Consider the following 21,091-nt stretch of genomic DNA (forward strand, 5'->3'; position numbering starts at 1 on the left):
GAGACGGAATTTGCGGAGCTCGATCTACGCAGAGAGCTCCGTCTCGCGTCGCGGCCCGAACTGTCCAATGGCACGTTGGCCGTTGGGTTGTCTTTGTTACAGCAGTAGTTGTGCGTAACAGTAGCTACTACCAGCCCGTCGGGCTGTTCCAGCGGTATCCATCTCCGCCTGCAGATACAGGCGGGTCGCTGGGGCGGGGCTTTACCCCTCGGAGTTATGCCGGAGTGTCGTGTCCGGCGGGCGAAGCGGTGGGCGAGGTCAGGCCCGTGCGGGTTTATCCCCGCGGGCGGACCTCAAGCCGTCCGCTTCTGTGTCACGTCCTGGTGTTGGTGGCAGGGGTCCCTCCTGTCCTTGGCGAGGTCGAGCTCACCGCGGCGGCGTCCGCGGCGAGCGCCCGTCAGCCCGGCTCAGGAGGGTGCTGGTGGCGTCGGTCCGGTGTTTGCGGCTATCAAGTCTCGTGGCAGTGCCAACCTGTCCGGCGGCCGCCTGTGGTACGGGGCGATCCCGTGTATGAGGCGGTGTTCCGAGCGTTCGGTGCGCTCGAACAGGTTGGTGCTCAGGCGTCTCACGTGGTCGTCCAGGCTCTCCATGCGCAGGTCGCGCGCGATGGTGTCGTTCCGCACGAAGCGCGGGGCGCCCACTACAAGGCGCAGGGCGCGCGATTGCTGGGCTCGCAACCTCTGGCGGTTTGTTGCCGACAGAAGTGCGAACCACGCGGGGGCAGCGTAGGTGAGGCGCGTCCTGATGTACGCCTTGTAGATTCCGAGCTTCGCGCGGAGAGGCAGGTGCGAGTGCAGCATCGGGCGCAGGAGAGCGCACGCTGTGCGGACCTGGGAGACCACGTTCTTGACGTGGGGAGCCATTGAGAGCTGCCGGTCGATGGTCACGCCCAGGTATTTGACCTTGGCGGACCAGCCGACCTCTTCATCTCGGAGCTTCATGTTTGCCGGTGGTTTGGCTCCCACGGAGATCGCCTGAGTCTTCGCCACGTTGACTGATAGCCGCCAGTCGTCCAGCCACGCGGGGAGGGCGTCCAGGGCACGCTGCAGCTTGATTGCAGCGTGCGCGCCGGAGAGCGACGAGGTGTAGTAGGCTGCATCGTCGGCGTACAGTGCCAGCTGGACACCGGCCGGCACTGGGATGTCGTTGGTGTACCAGCTGTAGCACACTGGTGAGATGCAGCTTCCTTGCGGTACTCCGGCGCGTATCGGACGCTCCTCCGACAACGCATCTTCGACCGCGACTTGAAATCGCCGGTCCTGGAGGAAGGTGCCCACGATCCTGACTACTCGGCGGGGAGTAGTGGATGTGGACAGCTTGTGGATGAGACCGGCGTGCCAGACGCGGTCGAAGGCCTTCTCCATATCGAGGAATACTGCAGCGGCTCGCTCGCGCTTGTTGCGAGCAGCCGCGAGGTCGTGCAGTACCCTCATGAGCTGGTGCGTCGTCGAGTGTTCGGCCCTGAAGCCGAACTGCTCCTCGCGTGGCTTGATGTGCGGGACGAGGTGTGGCAGCAGCAGTTTTTCGAACAGCTTGGAGATGTTCGGGAGCAGCGTGATGGGTCTGTAGCTACCCGGCAGCAGGATGTTTTTCCCCGGCTTCGGCAGCATAATGACTCTGCCGAGCTTCCATGCGGCGGGAAAGTGACCGGTCCGCAGTATGCCGTTGAATAGGCGCGTCACCCCCGCGATCGCTCGCATTGGGAGGTGACGCAGCGCCTCGTTGGGGATCCGGTCGGGTCCAGGGGCCTTTCGCAGTGGAAGTCGGCGTATCATGCGCCGGACTTGGCCTGGGGAAAAGACTATGGCGTCCTCTGTCGGGGCCACGGGCTGCTCCATGTACGTCTTCACAAGCTGCTCGATGTCGGCTGCGTGCTGCGCGTTGACGGCCGGGTTCGGCTGGAATTGTCCCTCCAGGAATTCGGCGAATATCTCCGCCCGGTCCTCGGCTCGGTAACGTGGGGTGCCGTCACCTGCCAGCAGGGGGCGGATCGGGGATGGCTTCCCGGAGAGACGGCGGCACAGGCGGTGGATGCCCGACCATTCTTCGCCGGCTCGCTCGATGGTGCGTTGCCACGACTCTGCGGCTTGGGTCTCCAGCGCCGCAGAGATCTTCGCTACCAGAGCGTTGAGCTCGGTCTTCAGTGTCGGGCATCTGGTGTTCTGCCATAGCCTTCGCAGCCTCCTCTTCTTCTCGATCATCGCCATGATGCTGGCCGGAAGCTGGGGGGCCCTCTTGGTGGACGGGGCGTTTAGACGGGACGCGGTGAGCGCGGCCTGAATTTGCGTGGAGATGTCCACGGCCAACGAGTCGACGTCCTCGGCGGTGTCCACGCGGCGCGTCGGTGATTGCTCCGATAGCAGCCGGTGGAAGGCCTCCCAGTCTTGACGAGATCGAGAAGGTGGGTTTCCAGCTTTTAGTGGAGTGTCCTCCAGAGTCAGACACACCGGTTGGTGGTCTGATATGAGGTGGTCGTCCAGGACGTCCAGGTTGACAGCGCCGTCGATGCCACGGGTGACGGCGATGTCCAGGACGTCGGGTGCATACACGCTTGCGTACGGGTAGTGCGTCGGGACCTCTGGTCCTAGCACCTCGTAGCCTTGGCGATCTGCATCGTCGAAAAGGCGGCGGCCTTCGGGGCAAATACGGTTGCAGTTCCACGCCGTGTGCTTCGCGTTGAAGTCGCCCGCGATGATCGTGGGCAGTGGCGAGTCCAGAATGGTGTGGATATCGGCCACTGCCAGGCGGGTTTGCGGCGGCTTGTAGAAGGCGAACACACGGGTGGGTCGGCCGTTGATGCAGATCTCCACGCCGAGGGCGTACGACGACTGCAGTTGTGGTACCGGTAGCAGCTGGTGGACGACGTTCCTCTTGACCAGGATTGCCAATCCCCTGCGGGCAATCCCTGCTGGCGAGATGTGATCCTCCCGGTAGACGTAGTAACCGCCGATCTTCCATTTGTCTACCGGGCGAAGGTGGGTCTCGTTGAGCAGGGCTACGTCGACTGTTCGCTGCGATAGCAGCAGCCTCAGTAGCCTGGTCTTCTCTGGGGACACTCCGTCGGCGTTCCAAAAGAGGACACGCAGGTTACGCCGCTCCATGCGTGCACAACTTTTGGATCGTCCCGACGATCAGCGGAATAGGGTCACGGTGCTCCAGCAGTGCGGCCAGCACCTGCTGGAGCATGCCTATGATGGCGACCATATTCGGGTCCAGCGCGCCAGTCCTGGGCACCGTGGCGGCCCTCCGCTGCGGCTGGGGTTGGTGGCTGGGTTCGGATTCAGGTCCTTTCCTCATCCGCTGCTGCTGATGTTGTTGCTCTTGCCGCCGATGCTCCTGCTGCTGTTGTTGCTGCTGGGCGGGCGGGCGCTGCGACGCCGGTGCCGGCTGTGTGGAGCTCGGCGCTTGCTGCGGTGCGGCGTGCGGCTTCTTTGCGCCGCGCTTTCTGCGGCGGCGGCGGGATGATCCGGAGGGTGCTGTGGCTGCGTTCGCCGCGGCCATGAGGGAACCAGGGGCGTTGTCTTCCCTCAGGTCGGCGGCAGGTGTTTTCCTCGCGGAGGGTGCGGAGGTGCGCGCGACTGTGCCCGCCTTCTTGTTGCGGGCCTCGCGCTTGAAGGCGGGACAGGCGATATTATTCGCCGTGTGGGCACCCCCGCAGTTGGCGCAGGTCGGCGGCTCCTCCCGCGGGCGCGCGCAGTCTCGCGCGGCGTGCTCCTCTCCACAACGCACACAGGCGAGGCGCCTGTGGCAGTTGTGTGAGGAGTGGCGAAAGCCCTGGCAGCGGTGGCACTGGGCGGGACCCTTCTTGCCCCGCCAGGCCTCTATCTTCACGCCGGGCATATAGAGGAGCTCCGTGACCTCAAATATGCCCGGCACTGTGTCCTTGTTTCGCGCCAGCTGCGCGAAGTATAGGCAGCCGGGTCGTCCTTGGCGGGCCTGGATCGGCCGCACATGCTCCGGGGCGAATCCTCGTGCCGTCAGCTCCTCAGCAATGAGTTCCGGCGGCGTGCCCACCGGCAGCCCCCTGATGGCCACCTTCAGGCTTCGCTCCTCCGGGAGGGAGTAGGAGAACCATGACAGGTTCTCCTTGGTTGCCAAAGTCGTTAGGTACCGCTGTATGATACGGTACTCCTCGGCCGACTTTGGCAGGAATCGGACCCCCTTCCCGAAGGGTCTCCCATTGGGCGCGTGGCCCAGTCGCTCCTTTAGGGCCCTAAAGTGGGTGGGCCAATCAGGGAGCGCCTCTACCACCAGAGGCGGGTAGCGGGGGGTGGTCGGCTTCGAGGCGGCGGCGGTGGCGGCGGTGGCGGCGGCGGCGGCGTTGGACGTCCCGGCTGCGGTCTTCAGCGCAGCGGTGACGGTGGGTGCGGCGGCAGAGGCCATGGCGGCATAGGAGGGGCCCGCCACATCCATCGGCGAGCTCCTGCGGGCACTCTGAGTCGCCGCCTGCGTAGGTGGTACGGAGGGCGGCGTGGTGAACAATGCCGCGCGCTTCTCCGGCGCAGGCGGCGAGGTGAAGTCGTCTGGGGGCGACGCGGGAGGCGGTGCGGGTGAGCGGGGGGCCGCTCGCGGCGGTGCCTCCCTGATGCGTGGGTCCCTCCTGGGGAGCGGAGAGACGGCATGGGCGGGCGATGGCGGAGGCCAGGCGGTGTCCGCGCGGTGGTCCCGCGCGGAGATGTTTCCCGGTGTTGGTGTTGTCGGGGTGGAGCGCGGCGAGGGGGCGAAGTACGCCTCACCCGCTCCTGGTGCTGGAGCTGAAGCTCGCGGCGTCGGCGTCGGGCTGCGTGGTGGGCTGCGCGGCGAGTCCTGTGGCTTGGCTTTCTCAGCCTGACCCGATGCCAGCACACGGTCCAGTATTGCGCGCGCGTTACCGCTGGACCGTGTGGGCGCGCGCTTCCCGACACCGGGCGACTGCGCAGGCTGCGGGCGCGTCGGCTTCCGGGCCGAGGGAGGTGCCGGCGGAGGAGTTCGCGGCATTTTGGTGGCGGTCGGCGAGTGCTAACCACTCGCCGATCCCTCCGGCGCTAGGCGCCCACCGCACCGAACCCCCGGGGCTTGCCGCTGGTGGCAGACCGGGGGCCGGGGCGGCGGAGTGCCGCGCGTGGTCCGGAGGGGGGCGGGGAAGCGAAGGTGACGGAGCCGAACAACCGCGACCTCAAAACAATGAGTGGTAATAGTAATGGTTACGTAGAGGTCCGGGCGGTTCGCGTAGCGCTTCGCGGTGCGCTGTAGCGCGTAGCGCGTGCGTAGCGCTCTAGCGTAGACGGAATTCACGGAGCTCGATCTGTGCAGAGAGCTCCGTCTCGCGTCGCGGCCCGAACTGTCCTGGCACGTTTTCGCTCCGCACCTCCTTATAAAGGCGTGTCGGTAGTGGGAGCGTAGCAACAGATGACGCGTTGTTGACGCTCAGACGGCTTGCGTCACAATCGTACGATGAATTGTTCGTTTCCTACCCACTATTTTAATAGTTTTATATTCTGTTTATTTATTGCGCCGATATGCATAAATTAAGTAATTTTCAGTAAAAAGGGTTCCTTTTTAATACATTTCAACCCACTGACAATATAATAGGCCCTATCAAAAATAAAATCAGAATAAATAAAACACTTAATCGCTGATTGTTGGCAGCTCCTCGCATGATCAATTATTGTATCAACCACATTGTAAAACTTTTTGGCGATTGAAAAGAGTGGCCGTGAGTTTCTCGCTAGCTCTTCTCATAAGGCTCTACCCCCTTTCCGAGCTAGTGGTAGATTCAGTCATTGTAACGACTATCATAAGTGTCAATATTTGACCTAAATGAATAAATGATTTGATTTTGATTTTGATCTTATAAAAAACTGATTTTCAAAATAGAAAAAAAAACCGTTTTCAGCTCAAACTCTTAAAAACGTGTCATAAGTAGGTACCTACTACAAAACTGAGTAAATATGTAAAAATCTACTACTAAATAATAGTCCGCCCAGTTCAGTCCATAAAAGTATCATTATTATTATGTATGAAATCAAGTCCCAACATCAATTAAATGGTACGAATATGTCGGCAGCAGTCTACAACAGATAACTATATTGTTTAGACAATTTGTAATGTATTTGCCATGGGTCCTAAACAAGAAACAACAATAACGTCATCTAGCTCCTAAAACCTCGAACTATTTAGTGAATAAATAACATACAAGTCTGAACCCTGAATATTCAGCAGATTCTGTGAGAGCTTCTAGCATAACAATAAGATCTTACCTGTTTAACTCCGGCGTCAGCAACAGCTTACACACGTGTCACACTGCATCAGCATCCTGCATCACACAGCTTCCCGCAAAAGCTTGCCACAGCCATCTATTGACAAGGATACATATACATATCGGGGCATGGTGTGGGTGTATGGGGTTTTTTATTCTGACATCTCACTTCCTATATCAAAGGCATATGGGGTACCTCGCTATCAGATTGGTCAGTCATGGCGAATAGTCCAAAATAATACGCACTAGACTTAGCTCACTGGTGTATTTGGCCATTACAATGATCACAGTACAAAAATAGACTAGGATTCAACCGATCTAGCCGGATGCAAGACAGAAACGCGGTGAGTTCGGTACAACGTGGCAACGACCATTTTCCCTTAAGTTCGAATGTTGAATAATGCTACCGTAAAATGGGGTGGATAGACACAATTTTCAACTTCTACATCGATTTTCTTAAATATTTTATATGCGAATTATTATTGAAGTATTAAATAACTAGTAAATTAAGAAAAAGTAAGCGTTTTCTATTTACCTGGAAACAGGGGTCAAAAGATACGGGAGGGGGGTGAATAGAGAAAAAACACTAGGGTTGTCAAAATCAACTTTTATTTTTAATCAGTACTTACTTTAAGAATATCAAAATTGTCATCAGACAACTTAATATACATATTTTAATAAACCAGTAACCAACATTTTCTTCTTTAATTGTACAGGTAGTTTCTACCAAAATATTTAACTTAAGGAACAAACAATCTCACAAAAACACAGGATAAAGTTGAATTATTCAACAGTATGTATGCACCAACATACTGAGTTTAACAATAGGCACTAAGGTACCGGTTACTTACAACTACTAGATAAGTTTGTTATTAAGACAATATTTGTACATATTGCACACAACTTTCCTAGAGTACACGGCAAACCCAGCTAAATATATATATATATGTATCTATCGCGAAATCACTGTGTAAAATGAGGGTTTGATTATAAAAAAATAACAAATAAAATAATGTTTTAGTTATAACATAAAACTATTAAATTCTAAAAATACTATCTATTAGTTTTTGGTTTACATTTAGTAAAGAATGAGATCAAGAATCACAAATACTCATAAAATAATAGCACTTATGAACCTAAGCTGAATACCTACCTATTAATAAAACTCACATTAAGGTAAAATGATTGTATAAACTGCAATCAGTGGTAAGTATGCTATGACTGAAAAACTTAAGAAGACGAAAAAGTTAAAATATTATACCTACTGAAAGTACTCTAATGAAAGTTCGAAGTGATCATTATGGGATAATAATTATGAAAACTATTAAATCAAATAAATTATCAATCTACTCTAATCTATACCCATCAAATCTTTTAGGATGTCATTATCAGACCTGTAGTAACTGGGCCGCCGCGAAGGGCATTTTTTTGAAACGGTTGACTTATCTTTATTTGACAGTATTTTCTTCAATTCCGCATCACTAACTTTCACATTGGAAATAATTTCAACCTTTTTCGATTTCTTCTCATTGGGATATTCATTTTCATCTTGTACAATGGTTCATCAGGTCATCTTCAAAAATTAAAGGCATTGTTCTTATATCATACGGGCTGATGTTAAATGAACAACTTGGAATCGCTTCGTCTAGTGATATTGTGTGTTCAATAGTCGGGATGGTTTTGATGTAGGAACTATTTGCTTCTCGCTGAACACGGTGATCTTCAAGTACAGGTGGGTAATTTTTAACTTTTGTTTTTTTTCCTTTTCCCTTGCCTTTAGTGACCATATCGTTTACTTCTTTATTTTGCTTTTCATTGTTTTCTCTCAAGACAGAACAAGGCAAGTATTCTGGGTCAGACTCAATATATTCTTCATCACTGGAACATAAAACACTTTTCCCTGCCTGAATTTGAAGTTTTTTCTTTCTTTTAGGTTCTACTATATTGATAGTCCCATATCGCATTTCCTTCAAAAAATTTAATACTGTCGTATCAACAGCTTCGGCTGTTTTAGATGGATCTTGCCAATCCGGTAATTTTTTTAATACTATTGATGGGTCCAAAGGATTTATCCCTGTTTTCCTAAAGCCAGATATGACATTAGCTGGACCATTTTCTTTAAGATCGTCCATTAATTTGCCCAGTAATCTAGGAAAACAACCCTTTGGGATTGAAGATTGATTACGGCCATCAGTTTTCTTCCATTGGAAAATGATTTTTCGCCACGCTATCTTCATAGGCCGAAAAAAGGCCACATCGAGTGGTTGCGTAAGGTGAGTAGAATTCGCAGGTAAGAAAATGAAATGGATATCCTTTTCCTTACACTTTTTTATTAATTCTATTGAAAGGTGGGATGATAGATTGTCGCCTATTAGTAACTTTTTGCCTGGTTTATTTTCAAAAAATGGAAAAATCATAGTGGTTACCCAATCGTGGAATATGTTGGCATCAAACCAGCCGGATTGACTTCTATTATAGCGTACTCCTTTTGGACCCGACTTGGTCCACGTATCAAATAAGTTCTGAGCTTTATAAACTACATATGGGGGTATAATTTCTCCTACCGCTGTACACGCCATCATAATGGATACTGATGCCTTTGAGTGATTCATCACCCGTTCAGGATATTTTGTTCCCCTCTTAGCTATAATCTTTTTTCGGCCGGGATCATCCGTTAAATTAGTTTCGTCGTAACTGACGATGTTCTCGATCGAAACGTCTTTAGACGTTCCGATCTTTATTTTAGTTCGATTTAGTCTATAGATATTTTTAAGTGCTCGAAATAGTCTTTTATTACATCGGCTGAAACAGCAGCCCGATTCCTTTTAATATTCTGCGATACCCTTTGTGTTATTTTGTCACTGTGTCTCTTTAGAAAACTTCGGGCAAATTCTAATCCAGGCATGTTATCTTTAAATCTTTTTTCTGTAACACCTAAATTGTCTAAATAGTTTTTTACTAATAACCTCAAGTCATATAGTTCAAGAGGATAGCCCCACTCAGCACATATGTTTATATATTTTATGAATTCCAATTCCGTCTCTTTAGATAGGACTGTCTGGCCACCTTGTGATTTCATATTTTTAATGCTATGTCTGTGAAGGACAGATTTGTCCATATCAGTGGCGAAGGCTCCCTATAACCCGATTCCTACCGGCTTTACCTTCGGAACACTGCTAAAAATGCGACACATAAATGTGTATTATTCTTAAAAAAATATCGTTTATTTAAATTAAATTCTATATTTATTACAACATTCATCAATTTTTTCAATACGACAAATTTAAAATAAATAAATGAATAAACGCCTGTTCTATTTGTCATAGCAAAAGTTGCATTACCGAAAATTGCCGTCAAACAACTCGACGGCCCGCGCAGGAATCGCGTAAAGGGAAAAAGATGTCGATGACGTCACGCGGACGTACTTTTCTATGGCGCGTTTTACCGGCGAGGTAATCCGGAATTCATCGGCTTATTGGGCGACTAGTAGGTACAATAGGCGCAGCGGCGCGCGCGGCGCGGCAACTAGCGAATGTGTGAGTGAGATGCAATGATATTTAATGAGAGGGAGACAATTAATGCAAGTGTTGTGATGACATTTATGATTTTAGATTTAGTTTTGTTTTCATTTTGCGCGCCTATTTTAGGTTATTTTAGATTATTATGTTTATTATATTTGGATGAGTTAAATTGTGTTAAATTATCTATGAATGTTATTATTTTGTGTAAAATCGTGGTGAGTGTGTGAATGTACTGGTCGTATCTTACGTGTATTTGTAAGTATTACTTTTATTGTTATTGTTTGTGTATTGCGATCATGGACAAGAAGTAGGAAGAAGTAGAAGCAATAAATATTGTTAAATTAGTTATTAATCAGTAAATTAATGTTGTAGAGTGTTGATATTGTTTTGAAAATGCTCCTAGTGCCAACATGTACCTATCTACCAAATAAATAATACAGAATGCAAAGGACATGATAAGTACCTACTTTAAACATTCCCATTAAGTTATTCTCTACGATATAACTTTATAAATTTATCAATGGCTTATTGGTACCTAGCTGTAAAGTGTTTTTATTATTTCTCCGATTGTTTCTAGTAGATAGCATTTGGAGTCAATCAAAGTTGTATTTAAATAATAAGACACTTATTTTAACATGAAATTTGAAGTAGGTAATACGATAAACAATTCCTCATATGCTCATCAATAATTTCGTTCATAGGTAGGTACTTAGTTCTTACCTACTATGAAAGTAGTTTGGTAGATGGGATCGCAATACAACGATTTATTCTGTTAACGTGTGGTTAGTGGTCAACCTAGTGTCAACTTTGTTCAAGCCGCCATCGCGTCGGTCACCCACCTATGAAATGACCGCACCAAGAGTTGCTTAACTTTAGCTTAAGCAGTTTTAGGTCCGGCTTGCCTTTTGACAAAACTCACCCTTCGCCACTGGTCCATATCAAATTTTTTCGCGATGCAACTCAAGGAATCGTTACTTTCCTTGTACTCCCGGACAGCCTGCTCTATTAGTTCTTTGGGGTACCTTCTATACTTCCTGCCACGAGGATCTGGCTTGTAAATTCTCGGCATGGTGGGCGCACCGCAATGTAGCCCTCGCGTACCTATTCAAAATAATTATCAAATATTTAAAAACAATAAATATAAATAATTAACATAACATAATATCACGCCTGTACTCCCAAAACGAGGGTGGTAGATGGAGGTGTTAAAAACATCCACATTTCGCCAACTGTGTTTTTATGTCCCAACGTAATAGGGGGCGAGCATATTATTATCAGACTCCGCGGTGCTACCGGGAATTGCCTGATGGATGAACCCAATAACACTGCCCGACCCGGGGATTGAACCCGAGACCGCGCGTCCGATCCTAACTCAAGCGCAAGCTTATGCCACGACACTAACGAATAAATACCAATATAAATCTAAATAATAATTAACTTCAGCTATTACGGCAAAATATAATCATCATCATCATCATCATCATCGGTAAAATATCCCATTCTATTTTAAAATATAAAAATATTTAATGGCTCTGTAGCCATGCACCTAATAATTTTAAGTTCAACACCTGTGTGTTGCACTTAAAATTATTAGGTAGTAGGTACTTATACAAATATGTACGTGCTTTGACAAACCATGCCTCCATTGACAACCCTAAAGCCGAACGTCCACCGCCAGCTAAAATAAGTTAGTTTAGTTTAGCTCGCATAGTTGAGCCAGTTTTTCATACATGTGCGTCCACCGCAAACTATGCCAACTAAGCTAACTAAAATATCCCAAATAAGTCAAACTAACTTATTTGTGTAGGCCGATTCGAAGCTACGCGAACTAAGCTAAGCCTCTCTCACCCCCTTGCGTTACCCCTCTGGCGCCTTTCGCTAGTGTTGTTTTGTAGTGTGTGATCGTGCGCAGGCAGTGAAACACGTATTTGCAGCATGGAGGTGTTTATTGAATACGTCAAGCAATATCCTATATTGTATAACCCGGAGGCAAAAGATTACCGTGATGCAAATAAAAAAGATGGTATATGGAAAACCATAGTGGATGAAATGAAAAACCCGGAAATAAAAGATGGTAAGTTTAATTTATATTTTCATTGTTAAAATAATTACAGAATGATTCTCTGACACGGAATGCTTCCCTAGTTGCTCGTAAGTTATCATATAAATGTCCCACCGATTGAAGTTGGTCATCTACAGCACTCGTGACATCAAAAGCTAAGATTGTTTGCTTGGTTATAACATAATTGTGTAGCACACAAGCAGCTTTTGTAATCGTATCAACTGATTCTAATTTGCACTCCAAAGGCCGACGAAATACTCAAAATCGCATTGATAATATACCAAATGCATTTTCTACCACATTTCGTGCTCTGCTGAGACGGTAATTAAAGTGCCTTTTTTCTCTACTATCACGACATGCACTTTGTGGGTATGGTCTCATAAAATGTTTTTGTAAGGAAAATGCCTGGTCTCCTATAAATACGTAAGGTATTGGAGTACCACCTTCTAGTAAAGGCTGATCACTAGGCAAATTTAGTTGGTTATTTTTTAACTTTTGTCCAAATTCACTGTCAGCAAAAATACCACCATCGCTAAATCTGCCCATGGAGCCAATATCTATAATTATAAACTTCTTGTTCGCATCAACAACTGCGAGTAATACTATGGAATGAAAATGTTTGTAATTAAAAAATTGGGAACCTGCATTAGGTGGGCATTTTATTGAGATGTGTTTGCCGTCGACTGCGCCAAGGCAATGTGGGAATTGCCATTTATTCATAAAATTTTCGGCAATTTCTTTCCATTCTGTTTCTATTGGCACACATTTGTTGCAAATTATTCCAAATTGCGTGGCAGACGTTTTCTACTATTCTAGAAACAGTTCTGTCGCCTACTCTATAATTATAACCAATTGTTTTGTAGGAGTCCCCTGTTGCCAAAAACCTGCAAAAGATGATATTTTTATTATTGTTCCAGTTAAAACGGCGAAAAATGAATGGAAAAAATTACGAGATGGGCATCGAGACTCATTAAAAAGAATGAAAAGCTTTACAAGTGGCCAAGCTGCACCGTTAATAAACGTTTGGAAATATGCCAGTCTACTTGAATTTTTATTGCCTTATATGAAAAACCGCACAAGGAGTGGTAATATAAATGTAACCCAGAATAATACTACAAACACTTCAGTCGAAGCTGGTAACGCAAATGAAAGTCAGGATACGACTACTACGACAATGGGAGATCAAAATACCGCGACGCTGGAGGATTCTGAATATGTTTCTAACACCGAATCCATACCATCTACATCTCGCGACAGCTTACCCTCTGAACAAAGACAAAGAAAGAGAAAGACTAACGATGAATCTTTAACTGATTTACTGAAAGAAATTGATAATGATTATGAAAAGCGTCGTCGTGAGCAAAAGGAGAAAGAGAGAGTTGAAAAAGACACAAGAAAACATCCTATAAAACTTTTTTTTGAAAGTATGAGCGAAACAGCAGTCAAATTTCCTGATTGGTTGCAAAGAGACGTTAAAAAGAAAGTCTTTAATATAATAATGGAAGCGGAAGAGAAGTATGAGACTTACTTATACGAAAGTCAGTACAACTATGGGTACTCGACATCGTCTGCTCAATCTACTCCACATTCCCTTGACCCATTGTAGTCATTGTAGCCTTTAATTTAACATAATTAAAATATTTTTTGTGTACAACCTACATTTCGATGAATATACCTCATTATGTTACCTACTTAAACTGTTTTATTTTTAATGTTGATTCACTTACCTCAAACAAATAGCTAATCTTTCTTCTGGTGACACAGCTTTTCGATAATTAGTATCAATCTTAGTGATATCCTTGGCAATCATTGTTAATAACTCATTAAACTGTTCTCTGGATACACGATACTACAACTTAAAATTTTCATCGTCTACTTCATTATAGAGAGTGTTAAATTCTCCACTTGTTTTCCAATGTTGAATGTGCTTGCTTATCCAATATCTATGTTTGCGTTTTTTCTTTGTGTAATAAGCAATAATCAATCTTCTTTTCCTATGGCGAATGTAATCCTCCTCTGAACTCTCGTCATAACTCCTCTCTTGTTCATCCATCACGTCTGATTAACTCGACACGCCAGCACAAACTGATCATCACTAACGTAGTTATAGCCTATTTTTCGGTGGACGAACAATTATTTCCTAGTTTAGCTTAGCTTAGTTCAGTGAGCTTAGTTCCTTATTAGTTTAGCTGGCGGTGGACGGTCGGCTTGAAAATCATGTTTCTATTGACCTCCCACCCGTGTCTATTGACCTCTCATCTCTATCTATTCACCTCCAATGGCGTATCTATTGACCCTAAAGGCGTATCTATTAACCCCCTTCCCGTATTTATTCACCTCGAATAAGATCAAAAAAGCTAACATTTTGAATTTGCTAGAAATGAGAATATTAAATAATCAAATACGAACTTACCTTTGTTTTTCTTAAAGATAAGTAATGTATGTATCCAATTACACACACTTACAGGGTATATTAACCGAGAATTTGCTATTTAGCCAAAAGTTCTACACAGCAAATATTGCTTGATTGCACACCTTAACTTTAACCGCTTTTTTTTCTATGACATTTCAACTTGACATAAATTTGTGTGTGCCAAGCATAAAGAAAAAATTTTGCTGTGTAATAAATCATAGAGAAAAATATTCTATATAAAGCTAGTAACAAATTAGAGTAAGCAATATCAAAGTGCCGGACATTTCTCTATTCACCCCACGATATCTAATCACCCCATTTTACGGTACCACACTAACGTTCCAACCATCATAAAAATAGGGTTGTGGATGTGCTAAAATGAAATTCAAAAGTTCATGCTTCAACCAAACTCACTATATTTGTTCTTTACAACACTTGGAAGTATATAGATCTGTTTCCTAGCAAAGCATGTGTCGAACAGAGAACGTAACTCTGAAAGAACGTTACTTTTATAATGATTGCTTTGGTCAGTGTGACCAGTACACAAATACAAATATAATGTCTAGATATTGTATGATTAATTTTTGTATTTAAAATGATAATGAACTGTTGTTTATTATTACTTGTTATTGTTCCGGTTTTGAGTTGTTAGTGTTTTTATTGTTATTATTTTTGTTGTTATTGTTTTCGAAGTGCAGTTGTGTTCGTAAATAGGAAGAAATGTTGATGTGTTATGTATGGTGAAGCACGTGGAAGTGCACGGCGTGCTCTGCACCTGTACGTCCAGATTCAAAGGTACTCAAACTCTCACCATACACCAGGTAATTGCGTGTTGATAGACATTGATAACAATTTGTTTTAGCACTTTCTTATTATTGGTTACATTTTGCTATTATTGTTTGATTTCACGTGAGCCAAGTAGGTACCTACCTACTTACAATTTTACTATGAGCTATTGTAACATACGGGCCTGCTTACGATACCATAAACGATACATAAGATTGTTATCTAATGATAGCGTTGCATACTAGTGAGCGCATAGACGTGGTAGTACGCGTACGTACCTACGACGCGTCGCGACATGGCGTCGCTCAGCGCGCCGCCGCCGCCAGAAATCTCGTAGGCATGCGCGGAGATACATCGCGTTGTTCACTATACATTGAACGCTCAAAAATTACTAACTCGGGAACCAATCATTTCCGAGAAATATCGTTGGAGTAAATTTCGCGCATACAGTGTCACAAACTTACCAGTAAAGTTTTCGGTTAGCTGTCATTTACACCCTGTAAATAGGGTCCTCATTGCTTGTGCGTATTTTATGTTTTACATGGTTGGTAAAAGACAAGGGGATTTCTTCGCAATAAAATATGTCTTTATATTCTAGACATAGGTTTTAAATACAGGTTCTCTCTTCGTTATTTAAATGTTCTAAACGTAACTTACTTAAATTAGCTTCTAATATTGAATTTGTTTGGCTATAATTTAAGTTATGATTTGTCGTAGTTACTTTAAATGGTTCCGTTAATGGGTGGACTAACAATGGTCTCTCTAGTGTTATCAAAACGTCTTTATTATTAAGGTTTTGTATGATTGTTTCTGCATAAAAATCTTTACATGTTATCATTGCGTCTGGTGTTCGAACGCCTGAACAGAATTCCATAAATTGGATAGTAGCTCCGCCATTCTCTACTGTTGTAGGTAATTTTACTTTGACTTCGGAACGCCTGGGAATATTTATTTTAAAGTCTTCATAATTGGTATTTCGGTGGTATTTGTTCGTATTATTTGGTTTTTCATGTCAATGTTAGCGTCTAGTTGTTTTAGCAAATCTATGCCTATTAGGCCGTCATAGTCTTTGTCAACTTTATAAACGAAAAACTTATGAGTAAGATCTGTTTGAAAGGTTTCCGTAAGCGGTATATTTGCTACTTCCGTGTGTTGGCTACAACCATGTGTGCTAACTACTTGGAAAGGCTCTTCATACGCATTATAAGGAAAATATTCATTTATTTTTTCCGGATTTATGAAAGAACGCGTACTGCCAGTATCGATCATAAAAATAGCGTCTAGTTCTGGTATTTCGATATTATGGTAGTCTATGAGCTTGCGAATAGTTTAAATTGATTATTTCCGGTGATCGTCCGGTGAGGCTTCTATGGTAAAATTTTCGTCATTTTCCTCAGACTTTACGTAACTTTCGCACATTTCCTGATTGTCCATATCTATACATTCGTTATATATTTCGTAATCCTTATATTCGTCTATGTTATTTTGTTTTACTGCCGTTCGCATGGAGACATCCGTGTTAGGCTTAGGTGTTGTATTTTGCGGGAAACGATTCTGATTTAATTGATTTGGTATCCCGAATTTAAATTGCTGATTGGGATTTTGTTTGAAAAATCCGCTTTGTTTATAATTATTAACTGCTCTAGGCAATTGTTGTTGCGGGTGACGGAATTGATTAGGTTGTCCTAACTTGTTAGGCTGAGGGAATCTCATTTGGTTATTAACGGGATTATTTCTATTAAATAGATTAGGGAATGTTTTATGCTGAGAGTTTTGTGGAATATTATTATTAATGCCGAATTTAAATTGACTTTGTGGCGTTGGTATGATAGGTTTAGATTGCAATGGTTTATGGTTCGATTTATTTTTAGATTGATATTGTGTTTGGAAATTGACCTCCTCTTTTACGACACTTAGTGCACTTTCCAGCGAGGTGCATTTGTTCAATCTTACGAATCGAAGCATTTCCTCGGGTAAGTTATATAAAAATACGTTTAACGCGGTATTGTTGTATACAGGGTGTAAATGACAGCTAACCGAAAACTTTACTGGTAAGTTTGTGACACTGTATGCGCGAAATTTACTCCAACGATATTTCTCGGAAATGATCGGTTCCCGAGTTAGTCATTTTTGAGCGTTTAATGTATAGTGAACAACGCGATATATCTCCGCGCATGCCTACGAGATTTCTGGCGGCGGCGGCGCGCTGAGCGACGACATGTCGCGAGGCGTCGTAGGTACGTACGCGTACCACCACGTCTATGCGCTCACTAGTATGCAACGCTATCATTAGATAACAATCTTATGTATCGTTTATGGTATCGTATGTTACAATAGCTCATAGTAAAATTGTAAGTAGGTAGGTACTTACGTGAAATCAAACAATAATAGCAAAATGTAACCAATAATAAGAAAGTGCTAAAACAAATTGTTATCAATGTCTATCAACACGCAAATACCTGGTGTATGGCGAGAGTTTGAGTACCTTTGGATCCGGACGTACAGGTGCAGAGCACGCCGTGCACTTCCACGTGCTTCACCATACATAACACATCAACATTTCTTCCTATTTACGAACACAACTGCACTTCGAAAACAATAACAACAAAAATAATAACAATAAAAACACTAACAACTCAAAACCGAAACAATAACAAGTAATAATAAACAACAGTTCACACACGACACGACGAATAGGACATAACGAACGACACCGGTGAAGAGCTTCCGTCTTCCGCGAGCGAATTGCTCGAACTATCATTCAAAGAGAGCCGCCGGCGCCTCTCCGCTCACTCGCGCCGCCCCTCGCCCGCGCCACCCGCTCCCTCCGCGCCGCCCGTCCGCGCGCGCGCCGCCGATTTGGTGACGAGCGACGAGTTAGGGGTTGTCCATTAATCACGTGAGGCTTGAAAGGGGGGGGGGAGGGGTTTGATAAAAATCACGAAAATAACACAAGGGGGAGGGGGGGTGTAGTAAGATATCTCGTGTATTTATTTTTTCGTCTAACGCGCGATTTTTAAACAATTAAAAATTTAACTCTTCGTTTATTATTATTGTTATGACAATAAAAAAAACTTGCAACCTGGTGTAGACATTTTTATTATGGTCCTTAATTTCAGAATAAAATAAGATTATAGTTTATACCTGTATTTAAATTAAGATAATATTCTGAAAATTTTAAGATTCGTTGTAGGTACTAAAAATACACGTGATGTTGAGAAGGGGGAGGGGTGGTGGTCTTAAACCTCACTACGTATCACCAATGGGGGAGAAGGGGTTAAAAAATGCTAAAAAAAGATCACGTGATTAATGGACAACCCCTTAGGATCCCAGCGAGAGATTAGATTCAATAAAATATTGATGTGGCATTACTATTTTTACTTGTCATAGTTGGTACTGGTTGCATTGTAGTTTTATTCAAATACCGAATAACATTACCAACATTATTGATGTAAGTTTAAAATACTTTGATATTTATAACATAAAATCAGCTGAAAGTAAATAAAATAAACACGAAACGTTTATTTAATTAAACCATAAAAAATGTAGGTACATAACAATGATAACAATCAATATCCATTAATATTCTTATCAGAGAAACTAACTTATCATAATTCATAATCCCCGGAGAATTACTTAGCATCCATTTTGTCGCATCCCATCTATGTAACATCCACGCGCGGTTGCGGCGTCACGCGTCACTACGGCCATCTACTTTTCGAGTCGCACCGCGCTTGTATGAAGTATGAATGAGCGTGTAAATATCGAATAGAAATTTGCAAGAACAAATGGAACAAAGCGACAATACATGTTAAATTGTTTATTAGAGATTTTTATAGAGCTAAAGAATATCAATAGGATTTTTTGTCGTTCTGTATGTATTTGTACGTGTAATAATAAGATATCACACATTTTAAATCTTATGAATTTACCTTTTATCGGAGAGCGGGATAATTATGTAATTTTCATTTTTAACATAGAACAAATACTAAGTAACGCTGCATACTAGTGAGTGTGAGGCTGACAGCTGTGTGCATAATCGTGTCTGTGTGGCGCGCGTAGGTACGCGGCGTGACGTCGACCGTCGCGGCCGGCCGCCGCCCGCCGGCGCGGTGTCGTTGGCCGCGCGCGAACAGCTGATAGCGAATTTATACGTTGTTTTAATCCATTGCTGTTTTTTGTGAAAAACAGTAATATGACGGATTTTTTTTCATATTCATGTTGCATTGTGTAGTATTAACGAAATAATACCAAAAAAATTTTAAAAAAACGCATAAAAAATCGGAAAAATCAAGAAAAAACCGATGAAAATTTTCAACGCCATAAGCACCAGAATCGTGTCTAAAGTCATTTTTTTTCGTTTTCGGTAGGCTGTCATTTACACCCTGTATAATGTACTTAGCTGCTTTGATGCCTTCGTCGGGTAAAAGGTTGACTTTAGATATTACGGATGATCTTATATTCTGGATTCTATGACAGAACTCAATATACCTAGGTTTTTCCTTGTTTTATCTTAAGATTTTCTAATTCTATGGCAATACAGGCTTCAGTGCGTGGATCGCCAATATGCTTTACAAATAATATTTTTAACTCCTCCCATGAGAACACATTTTCTCTTTCACTAATTAATATGGCTGCTTTGCCTAGTAATCTGCTGGTAATGCAATGATATAAATAGATATCCTGAGCGGGATTGTTTTCCCCTCTAAATGACTTAATTACATATTCACATTTATTTCTAAATAAGTTAAACAATTTCCCGTCACCATCAAAGCGTGGGATAATCGCTTAAATTTCCTTAGGAGTAAGTTGAATTGTATTTGTTGGCTCATTTGTTGCCATTTTTACAAATTTATATTATTTTTAAGGCAAAAGATTAATAAAGTATATTCGGCGATTTTTGTCCGATATATAGGGTCTTCTCAAAATAGCTGGTGATATTTTGGGAGGCGATACTGCCCATGAATCTGATCACGAATCCGCAAAAAAAAATTTTTTTGGACAACTTATTTTTTTGCTTTTTTGTAGTGTGAGTGAGCGCTCGTGCACGAACACAAGAAGCGGCTCGTCGTTACACGGCCGCCGCTTCTATGTGTGCGACCGCGACCGAGCGCTGTCAGCTGACGCCGCGAGGGGCGGTGACTGCGCGCGGGACGTTCTGTCTTAGTAACAATAATAAATACAAATTGATACTGATTTCCCATAATACTTTCAGTCTTCGACTGGCTAGCAACTACGTGATTAACGTAACTGTCTAATTAAAGTAGGTAATTGTTAAATTACTTACCTACACAACGTGTAACACTTAAATCTAAATTAACGAAAGCATAACTGGGAATCTTATTTACACACTGATAACAGTTAATTACGCAGGGGCATCAGGCACTACATACCTAATTTTATCTTTCTAACGTTTTACGACACTTTTTGCTTCCTCGTTCTGATTCACTTTCACGAACACACGAATTATTAACAAAAAAAAACAAAAACATGGCTCATTCACCAATTACCGTATCACACCGCGCACGCTCATGATCACGCGCGACAATAACAAATCACAGTTCAGAAAGGTTTAGGAAATAACAGTAATAACAAGCTCACGCATTGACTATTCAATTTCAATTTAATTCAATTTTTATTCAAATAAATTAATACATAAAGTTTAATACAAGTCTTATAGTTAGAATATTAGGTAGGTACATAATAAAAACATAGGGAGCCTGTATTAGGATAAATAAATCCTGTATCACAGGCTCTTAGATACGGCGAGCGTTATTGATAAAAAAACAAAAATTTACTTATACAATATTTAGATATTAAATAATAATATGACTATGACTATTGAAAGTCCCACCGGACGCGCGGACGTCCGAACGAAAGCAATCCTTAGATAATAGGTACTAAGTTGTGACAAACGTATGAAGCAAAATAAAATAAATAGACAGTTAGGGATGGACCCAAAAACTTAATTAAGTACAGGTACTTAGTACAGGTACATAGTTTAATTTGAAGTTTTTAATGAAAAATAAATATCAAAATTAAATGTAGACCTACATTTACATGTAAACTAT

At 43.7% G+C, this 21,091-nt stretch overlaps 1 protein-coding gene across 1 annotated transcript; it reads right to left on the reverse strand.

Moving 5' to 3' along the window:
* Positions 1 to 7,782: 7,782 nt before the first annotated feature.
* LOC142985794 (uncharacterized) lies at positions 7,783 to 13,631 on the reverse strand. Its single transcript, XM_076134040.1, has 2 exons — positions 13,549 to 13,631; positions 7,783 to 9,040 (listed from the first exon to the last, which is right to left on the reverse strand). The coding sequence occupies exons 1-2, from the start codon at positions 13,629 to 13,631 to the stop codon at positions 7,783 to 7,785; spliced, it is 1,341 nt and encodes a 446-aa protein (XP_075990155.1).
* Between the last annotated feature and the right edge of the window lie 7,460 nt (positions 13,632 to 21,091).

The sequence above is a fragment of the Anticarsia gemmatalis genome, chromosome W, assembly GCF_050436995.1.
Source record: "Anticarsia gemmatalis isolate Benzon Research Colony breed Stoneville strain chromosome W, ilAntGemm2 primary, whole genome shotgun sequence".
Taxonomy (NCBI): Eukaryota; Metazoa; Arthropoda; class Insecta; order Lepidoptera; family Erebidae; genus Anticarsia; species Anticarsia gemmatalis.

Excerpts from the sequence above, each read along its gene's own strand:
- LOC142985794 (XM_076134040.1), bottom strand. The coding sequence starts at position 13,631 with ATGATTGCCAAGGATATCACTAAGATTGATACTAATTATCGAAAAGCT. Across the intron at positions 9,041-13,548 it reads AGATTAGCTATTTGTTTGAG|CCGATGTAATAAAAGACTAT; the intron begins GTAAGTGAATCA and ends CTGCTGTTTCAG.